Source organism: Gigantopelta aegis, chromosome 14, assembly GCF_016097555.1.
Source record: "Gigantopelta aegis isolate Gae_Host chromosome 14, Gae_host_genome, whole genome shotgun sequence".
Lineage (NCBI taxonomy): Eukaryota > Metazoa > Mollusca > Gastropoda > Neomphalida > Peltospiridae > Gigantopelta > Gigantopelta aegis.
Genome location: NC_054712.1, coordinates 36640661 through 36653401, shown reverse-complemented (window position 1 = coordinate 36653401; position 12741 = coordinate 36640661). Strand labels below are relative to the sequence as shown.

Genomic DNA, 12741 nt, shown 5'->3' with positions numbered 1-12741 from the left:
GATCAACTAAAAATACTAATACAACTAATAATACAACTACTACTACTACTACTACAATATTACTAGTACTACATAGGACCAGTAGGAAACTGAAATTTTTAAATAACACACTGACATAATCTTTTCTCATAGATAGGTGGGTGGAAGATGCCAACATGGATACATTATACAAGAAGGGTGGTAAAGGGTGGTGCTGGGTGATAGACTGACTCAGGGTGGTTGTTTATGAACCATTGTTAACACTATGACTGTGTCATTAACTACCGACACCATATAACCGTAAATAAAATATGTTGAGTGCGTTGTTAAATAAAACATTTCCTTCCTTTCCTTCCGTGTCATTAACAACGTTGACAGTTCTAAAGCATTCTTAATGGTGCTAGTTAAAATAATAAATTAACATAAACTAATACTTATAAATTAGCCCATTTATTATTATATTAACACAAACAAAACACAAGTTTCAAGCTTCACAATGTTTTTAGTCAAACAAAACAACTACAAAAGGAACAAACATGTTTAAGCAATTTGCTATAAAACATGATAAACCCATTGTTTGAAAAATGGATACTACGTCATATTGTCATATAACTTTTTCAAACTGACAAATTTTCAACACCATCAGAGCTTTGTTGAAAACTTAATCTATGCATTGTACTTTTCACAAATGGTCACCTAATATTAACAAAGTAAATCTCTGTTTTAATTTGAAACACTTTACTTACCAAACACAAACGTTAAATAAAGCCAGACAGTCTGAAATGTCTGGGGCATAGCCAGAGAGGAAAAAATGCACAGGGAAACCCAGACCTGTAAAATAAATATCAGTGTCATGGGAAAAATAAAATAAATCTGAGGAAATTCCAGATGAGGCAAGCACCTTGTCTGCCTCATGCTGGCTACGCCATTGGATGTCATATCAAATGATAAGGTTTATAGATTTCTATATACCTGTGTAGCTGGTCTTTTAATTACCACTGTCTATACTCTTTCTGTGCCTGTTATGTTACCAGTTGTCCAAAGACACTGTACGCTTAGTGTATTAATAACTGCCAAATGTAGGTTTCAAAAATCCTGTATGTACACTTAAGCCCAGATCATACTATATGACGCAACTCAACCAATTATATGACACGACTCGACTCAAAGCCATGTCATCATGAGCCACACTGTACGATGGTTTTTGAATCGTGCCAACTAAAATTCAGTCACAGATCAACAGGTTTTTAAATACATACTACATGACATGACTCAACAGTTGAGATGTATCGCATCGTATAATATAATCTAGGCTTTAAATTATCATGTCTATAGATTTTCTGCAAACATGACGTATTAAATTACTATCAGTGTCCATTTAAGATCCCTCAGGCTTGTCTTTAATTTGAGGAGTATCTTCCTTTTTCCTTTCCGCATTGTATTTGTGAAAATGGTCCCAAGGGCTATTGTACTCAAACTTCCTGAACTCTTGAGCCATTTCTATCGGTTCAATTACACATCGCTTCACTTCGTCGTCATAACGCACCTGAAAAGTAAGAAAAGAAATCAACATATTGTCCACAGAGTGTTTTGAAATCTATAAACACAGGACCTAATCTAGAATTAAGTAAGTAGGAGAAGTGTCTCCTCCTTTCTCAAGAGAAGTTTAACAAAATAGGTGAAGTAAACCTATATTGGTACATTTTATAACATTTTGTCATAAGGTCTGTTGTGTAATTTTCTTTTTGAAATCAGAGTAGGTCCAAAATATTACGGCACTTTTGAATTAAGGCTGATTTTACGGGTGGGGAAAAAAGCTCCATTTTGCCAACTGGTTTAGGGCAGGCTGTAAACAGGATGGTGCCCCATCATTTCAGTTTGACTTAGTGCCAACCTCATCATTTTAAAAGCATGAATGAATATGATCCTGCTATGCTTCAGGGGACAATATTTCAAAATCTTAGGTAACCGGAAGTCAGTTCATGTGAGTTTTAATTAGGTAACCGATTGTTCGGTTACATGTAGCCGATGAGTTAGACCTACCTAATCCTAAAACATATAGACTACGGTTCTATGCTACACTGATTGTTCAAATGTATGTTTTTAAAAAACCCAAAAGATTTTCAATTTGACTACTGATAAGGTACTTTTAATTTTAGAATGTCATGGTTCACCACGTAACTGATTGGTGATTCACGAGAATTTCAAGTTGCATAACCGACACACGAACAGAACAACGGTTCTCATGAAGTATTGTGCCCTGTGCTTGCAAAATCTGATATTTCATTCTCATTTAGGTCGTATCGAATGTGTAAAACAAACATGTGAAATCTGCAGTCAACCCTACGTTGGCCTTGATTCAGGTCCCAAGGTCCTTCATAATGTTTAGACAAGTTCGCTACAAGTGTTATCCGATTCAGTAAATTATAATTAGAATTCTATAAACATTATGTAAAACGTTCTGGTGGCTATGTGCCTTTGGCACCTTAATCATCATGCAACATTCTGCAACCCCTGCAATTAAGAAAATGTGACCGGCCTCGGTGGCTTCGTGGTTAGACCATCGGTCTACAAGCTGGTATGAACTGGGTTCAGATCCCAGTCGAGGCATGGGATTTTTAATCCAGATACCGACTCCAAACCCTGAGTGAGTGCTCCGCAAGGCTCAGTGAGTAGGTGTAAACCACTTGCACCGACCAGTGATCCATAACTGGTTCAACAAAGGACAAGGTTTGTGCTATCCTGCCTGTGTGAAGTGCAAATAAAAGATCCCTTGCTGCCTGTCGTAAAAGAGTAGCCTATGTGGCAACTGCGGGTTTCCTCTAAAAAAAAAAAACAGTGTCAGAATGACCATATGTTTGACGTCCAATAGCCGATGATAAGATAAAAAATCAATGTGCTCTAGTAGCGTCGTTAAATAAAACAAACTTTACTTTCGGCAAAAAACATGCAATGGAGAAAAAACAATCTGAATATAGTCAACAAGAAAAAAGTGCCGTGGAGAATTAAAAACTCCATGGATTTTGTTCAGGTGATGGGCATCGGTTGGGATTTCATCGTCGATCATCGGTTATAATTGGTTGGCACCAACCGATCAACTTTTGATTACACAATTGGTTAGAATTCCATGACCATAAGAAGGCTTAGAATTATAAGGACCATGTACCTATTGTCGTGTGCACCTTGTAAACGACTAATTGTACCTTTATTAACTATTTAATAGAATTTGTCTTTATGTACACATGAAAACAAAACCAAACTACTGTATATTTCCATAAATTTTATCATCCAAACTGGAGGACCAGTTACAGTTAACATTTTCCCCACACGATCGATTATGGATTTTTATAATTGATCAGAGCCAATCCGATCAATTTTCAATTATAATCGATCATTGCAACATCATTATTTTATTCAACCATTGCACTAGCTCCATTTTATAAAAGCTTAAGAACATTTTTCCAAATCTTTGCAATTTATCTCAGCTTACTGAACATGAAGGATATTGATTTTAAACCAGAATTCCTTTTGTCAATAACATAACCATTTGTCACTGCATGTAATGGTCACCGGCGCAGTGCGGTTCATCAGGGAAATCAACAAAGACTGCTCAAAACTACAGTGAAGTAATTTTAAAGCCAGGTCCCAACCCTATGAATCATCTAAGTCTAGACAGTGCTTTAATAAAGTGTGGCCGGTACAGACAGACAGACAACACAGTTCAAGTCTGGAGACATTGCTAAAGTCTTGGTGCTGGACTCTGTGTTTATTTGACTAGAATCTAGCCTCAAATCTGTAATGATGTCCCACGCAAGCAATTTGTCGATGTTGCCATGAGGTTAAAGTCACAAGACCGTATTAAATTCTTATGTCTAGACACTTAACAGTTTGATAAGCGTTGGGCCTGGACGTTAAATATAAAATCAGGGATGGGAATTTGTGAACTGTAAAGAAGAGGAAATCTGGAGGGGTCCCGGAAATTCTTGAAATCCTAGGTTAAAATCTGTGCCATCTGACACATTTTGGAGGAAAGGACGATTAAAATGCGAGGAAATACAATGTTCCATGAGAGGAAAACATCTGATCCGAGGAGAATTCCCACCCCTGTAAAATTCTACATCAGCATGAGCCTAGATTTTCTTTTGGCAAAAACGTAATAGTTAAGTTACCAATGTCCTCATGGTTCAGCCATCACAATTCATCACAACACAGCATGCGACAGACCAGACCTCACTGTTTAAGGGGAGCTATCAGTCTCGCTCCCATCACTACCCTGAGACTAGTTCATCATAAAGATGAGTAATTAGCATGTTAATTTATAGGGTATCAATATGGCAATATCTTAAAGTTCTAACCATAATCAAAGGGGAGAAATTAACCACTTCCATCACAGTGAGGTCTTACAAAAAAAAAAAGAGCACATTGATTTATTAATCATCGGCTATTGGGTGTCAGACATATGGTAATTTTTAAATACAGTCATAGAGAGGAAACCCTCTACATTTCTCCATCAGAAAATGGAAGCAAAGGATCTTTTATATGCACTATCCCACAGATGGGTTAGCACATACCACACCCTTTGATATACCCACCGATGGGGATCGATCCCAAACCAACCGATGCATCAAGTGAACGCTTTACCACTGGGCTACGTCCCATCCCGATGTCTGACAAAGTAACACAAAAACTGGAGAATGAAAATGTGTTTAATGCCACTTTGATATACTAAGTATTACTGGCTACTGGTCACGTAGTACATACATGAGCCATCACAAGAACAACCTAATTCCAGCACAAAACATATTTAGATTAATGGGTCTTGCAATAATGGTAGACTAAAGATAGCACTAATTTGACAAGAGAGGCAGGACATAGCTCAGTGATAAAGCGCTCGCCTGATGCATGGTCGGTCTGGGATCGATCCTCGTCGATGGACCCATTGGGCTATTTCTCATCATAGCTAGTGCACCATGACTGGGCTATCCTGTCTATGGGATGGTGCACATAAATGATCCATTGCTACTAATGAAACAAAATGTAGCGGGTTTCCTCTCTAAGACTATATGTCAAAATTCAAATGTGTTTGACACTCAACAGCCAATGATTAATAAATCAATGTGTTCTAGTGGTGTCCTTAAACAAAACAAACTTGAACTTTAACTTCAATTTGGCAAATGCATGGAGCTCCATATTATACAGTGGGGGCTCATATTTTCTGTAAATATTTTATTTGGAACTGACTGCAGATGTAGTCCGTCAATCTTTTAAATGTTCTTAAAGTCACTCCGTAAAGAAATTCTTCATTTGTGAATTACACACCTCTGGAGGCGGGACGTAGCCCAGTGGTACAGCGCTCGCTCGATGCGCAGTTAGTCTGGGATCGATCCCCGCCGGTGGACCCATTGGGCTATTTCTCGTTCCAGCCAGTGCACCACGACTGGTATATCAAAGGCTGTGGTATGTACTATCCTGTCTGTGGGATGGTGCATATAAAAGATCCGTTGCTGCTAATTGAAAAGAGTAGCCCATGAAGTGGCGACAGTGGGTTTCCTCTCTCATTATCTGTGTGGTCTATAACCATGTTTGACGCCATATAACCGTAAATAAAATGTGTTGAGTGCATCGATAAATAAAACATTTCCTTCCTTCCTAGTTTGTCAATCTTTTAAATGTTCTTAAAGTCACTCCGTAAAGAAATTCTTCCTTTATGAATTACATACCTCTGTGTATCCAACAAGTGGGAAATCTCTACGGAACGGGTGTCCTTCAAATCCATAGTCTGTCAGTATTCTTCTCAAGTCTGGGTGATCGGCAAAGAATACGCCAAACATGTCCCACACCTGTAATCAATACGACCCATACAATGTCGTTCACACATTCTGTCAGATAACAATGATTTATTTTTGTATTTTAATATTATTTTACTTTACTGTGTGCATCTCATTTTACCTGGAATGACAACCAGATTAAAAAAATTAAAAAAAGAATATTTTTCAACCGAGGTGGAAAATGTATTTAAAACACTGTCAATAATTATAATGCTACAATACCCCTCAGCTACAATATGCCAAAATCTAAAAAGTACCTTTTAGATGCTTATTTTTGTATTTTAATATTATTTTACTGTGTGCATCTCATTTTATCTGAAATGACAACCACATTTTTTTAAAAAAGAGAATATTTTTCAACTAAGGTGGAAAATGTATTGAAAACACTGGCAATACCCCTCAGCTACAATATGTCAAAATGTAGAAAGTACCTTTTAGATACTAATAATACTTAGATATTATTAAAGCAATTTTTGTGAAATTCATGTAGGTAACACTAACATTGAAACAGGCATTAAAGTAATGAAAATGTTGTACATACATATATATATATATATATATATATAACAGAAATAGCGTAATATATATTCTAATCCTGACAATTATGAAAATGACTGCAGCAAAAAACATTAATTGGGAACAATCTCCAGCTATTTTCCATGGCAGTTTTGAAATTAATATGTAAGAGATAACTTAAATTAAAAACATAATCATAATGAATTAAGAAAAGTCAAATAGAAAGTTGAAAATTCCATGGCTCAAAAAATACTGCGAAAAATTTAAAACAATTGTCGTGGTTAATTGTCAAGTTGTATGTATTCTAATTTGAACTAAAATATGCATTCTATAATTCCTGACTGCACAGAGATCTACAAGATGTTTTACTAAAATTCACAATTACCTCCCTTTCATACCAGTTGGCAGATTTGTGAATTGAACAAATGGAGTCGACTGGAGTAAGCTCATCGGAGTACGTCTTCACTCGGATTCTGGAGTTGAAACGCAGTGACAGCAAATTATAAATGATCTGTGGACAAAATCATAGCACATTATTAAAATAGAATTATAGCGCTCAGCACCATGAACAACATTACTTAATAAAACATATTTCAACGGGTTTTAAGCTTTTTTTTAAATTTAAAAACATTTCTTCAGATACAAACATAAAAATGTCATAGTACCATGCAATATTATTATGGGTGACGTCGAAATTGGATATTCAGTTCGACAAGCTACAAATTCTTCGGGCCCGAATCAAAACCTGCCAGACAAAACATGATTAACTCAATTAATAAATGTAAAATAATTGCCAGTCCAACGAAATGACAGGTAATAAAATCCACTGGCCTGTGGTGATGTTGACTGGCCCACGAGGATAAGAAACATAAACTCGTAGGCTATTCTAAAAATATACTTGAGATTCGAAAACTTTTACATGAAATAGTGGGTTTTTTTTTTTTACATCTAGGTCGGTCCTGGTAACATTTATTTTAAAGCATATAATCACCTACAGGGATGAAATTGGGGCATGAAAGATATACAGAAATTTTAATATTGATGGCTGGATCTACTGAACCTGACCCACGGTCAGGGTTACACAATAAATGGTGTAAATGGCAGCCCCTATACAGAATGGATGCAAAACATTAGTTAAAATTAAATTTTGTATGGAAAATACTGGTATGACAAATATTGGACAAACAGCAGAAAACTTGGAAATACTGACTGTCATAATACTGACGAAAAAACATCTGGAATTCCAGATAATCCGGAAAACCGTAATCTTTGGATGTATAAGTACCATGAAAGATTTTTGGAGTACCATGTATTTTTTCATCTTTTAACAAATTACATCCTGTGTCACTTAATAATACATGAGTGGCTGTTATATACCATTTATCTTACAAGATGTTTTAAAATTTATCTAATGAGCGAAAGCGAGTTGAATACATTTTTAAAACAACGAGCTGTAAGCTAAATGGTATCTAACGGACACAATTTACATATTATTCTATTTCTTACATATCCTCAAAAATCAGGTTTCAAGTAAATTTTAACATCTTTTTCGACTAAAAGTTATTTATAGCCCTTGCACCTGTAGCTAACTTACGTGTCACAGACAAATGATTGTCAGGTTAACTATATGTCACAGTGTAATCGATTTCAACCGTGCTGTTTTTTCATTGGATGCATGGCATTGGTGACCTGGTCATCACCTAGGAGCAGCCAGTTGTATGTCTTGAAACTGCTAACAAATGTACATGTGTTAACAAGTATATGTTATCAAAAATAACGAACGATGTTCTCACCAACAGGTGTGTAAGAAACCAGTGTATATAAGGCTACTTTTAAAGCCACTTGCCTCGAAGCGATATGTTCTCGACGGTACATCCATGCCACAGAGATCAGCAAGACACGTGAACTGTGCATTGGTGTGATCCTTGAGAAAGGTGATCACCGGGACGACACCTTCCGGGTGAATGAGGATCTCTAGCTCATTGCAGGTGGTCACGTTCACTTCCTGGATGTACTTGGGAAGACATTCGCCGACGTACACGCCAAACTCGGACAGGATTTTACGGAGAGGGGGATTCTGTTGACGCACAGTAGCTGAAAAAACAAAGAAACAAATATTTTATTTAACGATGCACTCAACACATTTTATTTACAGTTATATGGCGTTGGACATATGGTTAAAGACCACACAGATATTGATAGAGGAAGGAAATGTTTTATTTAACGACGCACTCAACACATTTTATTTATGGTTATATGGCGTCGGACATATGGTTATGGACCACACAGATATTTAGAGAGGAAGGAAATGTTTTATTTAACAACGCACTCAACACATTTTATTTACGGTTATATGGCATCAGACATATGGTTAAGGACCACACAGATATTGAGAGAGGAAACCTGCTGTCGCCACTTCATGGGCTACTCTTTTCGATTAGCAGCTAAGCATCTTTTATAGGTACCATCCCACAGACAGGGCAGTATATACCACGGCCTTTGATAGACCAGTCATGGTGCACTGGTTGGAACGAGAAATAGCCCAACGGGCCCACTGATGAGGATCGATCCCACACTGACCATGCAGAGCGAGTGCTGTACCACTGGGCTATGTCCCACTCCAGAAAGAAAGAAAGAAATATTTATAATTTTTAAGTTCTATTTGAGATTTCAGCTTTAGACATCATGTCAAAGAATACATGTTTTAAATGTTTTTCTAATCTGAAATGTAAATACTAGTATATCAAACATAGGCAATGTGCCTTGTGCATTTCATAATTTACGGCTAATTTGAAAACTATTGTTAGTTAGTTTATTTTGCATGTCAAATTAACAATACATACAATGCATAGATAGTGGCACTGAAAATTCCCAATTTTTATGCTAAAACTTCTCAATATATATATTTATGTGTGTTCTAATAAATTAATTTCAGGCCTTCTAGATTATGGTATAGCCCCACTCACATTGCTAGTGATATTCAGTGTTGGCTAGTAAATAACTACCATTGCCATGCCCAACGGCTAGTGAATGTTTTTGTCAAATGTTGCAGTTAAGTCTATTTTGTAAATATGAATATTCTGACCCATTCCAACCCACAATGTTAAGTGTTTTAAGCTCTATCCCCCTCATTAGGTGACATATATCTGATTATTACTATTATTTAGTAAAATTGTATTAACTTAAAGTAAAGAAGGGCTAGTGAATTTTTAATCCTGGCTAGTAAAAAAATTTAAATCACTGATCCCATGTCTAATGGATTTTAAAAAAATTCTAGAAGCCCTGAATTTAACAGTGGTGTTTTACATTATTCAGTGGCCTGAAAAAATAGCCCAAGTATAATTTATTCATGCTAATTTTTACATTATTCAGTGGTCTGAAAAATTATGCCAAGGTTAATTTATTCATGCTAATTTTCCCAATCTCATCAGACATGAGATCCTTACCGTATCAAAATTCCAGGATAAATCCCTGGCTTAATAATATGATATCAATTCTCATCTTTTAGTTAAATCTGTATGTTATATATTAAGTATACATCCACTAGCTGTTATAAAATATCCACATACATATCTAGACAATTTTTAGACTAGCAAAAGTTGCATGCTAGATCAAAAAGGTTTGTGTACTTCAGGAAACATTTCGTTTTGCAATGGTTAGTGATCGGTTGAAAATAGAGAATGTGTAACGATCTCTTAAATTTGTGTAGTGAATTGTGACACAATACTGAAAAAAAATTGTCTGTACTTACGTTTGTTAGTCTGAGTTGAGTCTGTAGACTGAAGTCTGTAGAATGGAGATGCTACTAGAGGTTGAATAGGACCTATTAAAATAACATATAAATTTATATATACATGTATGTACAGTGCACACTCTCACATATATTAGACAAGCATTTAAATATACAAAATATATAAATATCCACAGCCAGGCTTTCTGCGAGAAAGTAATCAGGGTAGTTAATAAAAACAAAACAGGCCATTACTCTCCCACATGGAAAAAACATCACAATGACACAAATTCCACATACCAAACTGTAACCATATTTATATACTGAACAAAAAAAGAAACTTCCGATTTGTACATATATTTTGTTGTGTTAAAGAATTCATTGTGTAATCAAATTATATAGGTAGTATTAGCCTTGAGCTGTATTATCAGGATTCATAAACTTAATCAATTATTTTTGCACTGTTAATCGTCGACAACGTGAAATTCAATTTGCACGTGCATGCATGGTTCAACATGTCCCGTGTAGTATTCGGTCAATTTGTTTTACTTGTCTTACTGACAATGTTGTCAAGTGAACGAAAACGCTTCAAAATTTGTAAAAAAATTAAAGTTTTTTACATTGTAGCATTTTTAGTATGCCAAGAATACCCAATAATTTACGCGAACGGGCGATTGGCATGCTTGATGCTGGCATGTCGACAGAAGATGTTGCAAGGCATGTTGGGAGTTCTAGTCGAGCGATACGAAATCTTCGCGTAAGATTTCGAACGACAAGAAGCAACAACGACTTGCCATGTCTTGGACGTCCGCGTGTTACAACGCGTGGTCAAGACCGCTATATCATGAATAGGCATTTGCACAATCGATTCCAAACTGCCACTGCTACTAACACACCTGGGCTTCATAATAACTGAATCAGTGGGCAAACTATTCGTAATCGTCTGCGGGAGAACGGTTTACATCCACGACGTCCTTACGTCAGATGCGTTTTAATGCAACGTCATCGTCTAAATCGTCTTAATTGGGCACGTGTACACACTTGTTGGATACGGCAACGCTGGAATACTGTTCTTTTTTCAGATGAATCCAGATTTTCTTTACGTGGTGATGGCAGGGTGCGTGTCTACCGTAGGAGAAATGAATGCTATGCTGACTGTTGTGTTCTTGAACGAGATCGTTTCGGGGGTGGGGGTTCCGTCATGGTCTGGGCATCCATTGCCCATGGTTATCATTTACCACTAGTCGTCATTGATGGCAATTTAAATGCTCAACGTTACCGCGATGACATTCTCGCTCATCACGTCATTCCTGTTCCATAACAACGCCAACATCTCGATTTTTCAGCATGATAATGCCACCTCTCATACAGCTAGAGACACTGTAAATTTTCTTTGGACAAATAACATTGATTTCATTGTTGACTGGCCCGCTAAAAGTCCTGATCTCAACCCCATCGAGCATGTCTCATAATCCATTCATAACAATTGTAAATAATTTTGAGTGTATAAATTGTGTTAATTAACAATCAATTCATTAAAAAAAAAAAATTTTACAAACTATTCACTGGTATGAATACATGTACAGGTATATATGTCTAAGCAGCCTATCAGTATTGACATCAAGTGTTAGCTATGGGTGTTGGTAAATTTTTTAACACGCGGACCGGACCAGAAGGCTTGATAAATTGAACTTTTCCTTTCAAAAAAACATTAAACAAAGTGTTGGTCAACTGTGCATAGTTATGAAACTTATATGTTTTCATGTAGTGGCCTTAAAAATGGAAAATACCAAATCGCAGATGCGTGGCACGATACTTTTTGCAAACTTATGCGCCTGAATGCAGTTAGAAACGTTGCACTCTTTCGAGTCTTTCCTGTTTACCGGAGGGTGTTTCAGTTTTATTTACTAATGGATTTGTTTTATGTCATTGTCATTGTCAACATTGTTGATTTTTTACATGAATTGATTGCAATCTATTTTGTTTCACATATTGTAGCTGAAAACTGTAGAATAGTATTTCCGTAATTATCGTATTTATGTTTTTGTTGTTAGGTGAACGCAGTTTGTGACGTTGATGGTATTTATTATAGCCTACAGCGTATTTAATTTATCTCACTTGTGCTCGCTTGTAGGTTTTACCTAGTTAATATTATACTGTTGCACGTTTAGTGTTTCCTGCAGTAAACGTTGGACATAATAGGAAACTGTATACTACGGCCAGTTGTTGACAGCAAAGAAGGCACTGGCAGAGGACATTCAAGCTCATGGGTCAACAAAGGTCATATTATCAATGTTACAGTGCATCTTTAGTTTCACTGACACATGCAAGATTGGGTAGCAAACAATTTTAAAACACAACTGATGAAAAACAACATAAATGAAGTTCAGTTACCTTTGTTAAAGACTGCTAAAAAGGTTGGTTTAAAAATTCTACACAATCTGGACGCCATTTTGGCATTTGCAGTGTGAGAATTGTGTAAACAATATTTTAAGAGTTCTTATTGCAAGTATGTTTGCTTAGATGTTGAATAATCCTCGAATTTAATTACTATTAAATAATGTGAATAATATGATGTGAATAAGGTTTATGATTCTCTAAAAACTAAAACATAATCAATTTTTATAAGAAAATATAATGAGAATTAATAATTACTCCCAACCCCATTTTCATATTTTCTTATAGATG

The 12741-nt window shown here is 36.1% G+C and overlaps 1 protein-coding gene across 1 annotated transcript; it reads right to left on the bottom strand.

Annotated features, from left to right (window-relative positions):
- Positions 1-461: 461 nt before the first annotated feature.
- LOC121388578 (NADH dehydrogenase [ubiquinone] iron-sulfur protein 3, mitochondrial-like) lies at positions 462-12536 on the bottom strand. Its single transcript, XM_041519969.1, has 6 exons — positions 12448-12536; positions 10075-10146; positions 8170-8417; positions 6709-6834; positions 5700-5819; positions 462-1525 (listed from the first exon to the last, which is right to left on the bottom strand). The coding sequence occupies exons 1-6, from the start codon at positions 12503-12505 to the stop codon at positions 1358-1360; spliced, it is 792 nt and encodes a 263-aa protein (XP_041375903.1). The 5' UTR covers positions 12506-12536; the 3' UTR covers positions 462-1357.
- Between the last annotated feature and the right edge of the window lie 205 nt (positions 12537-12741).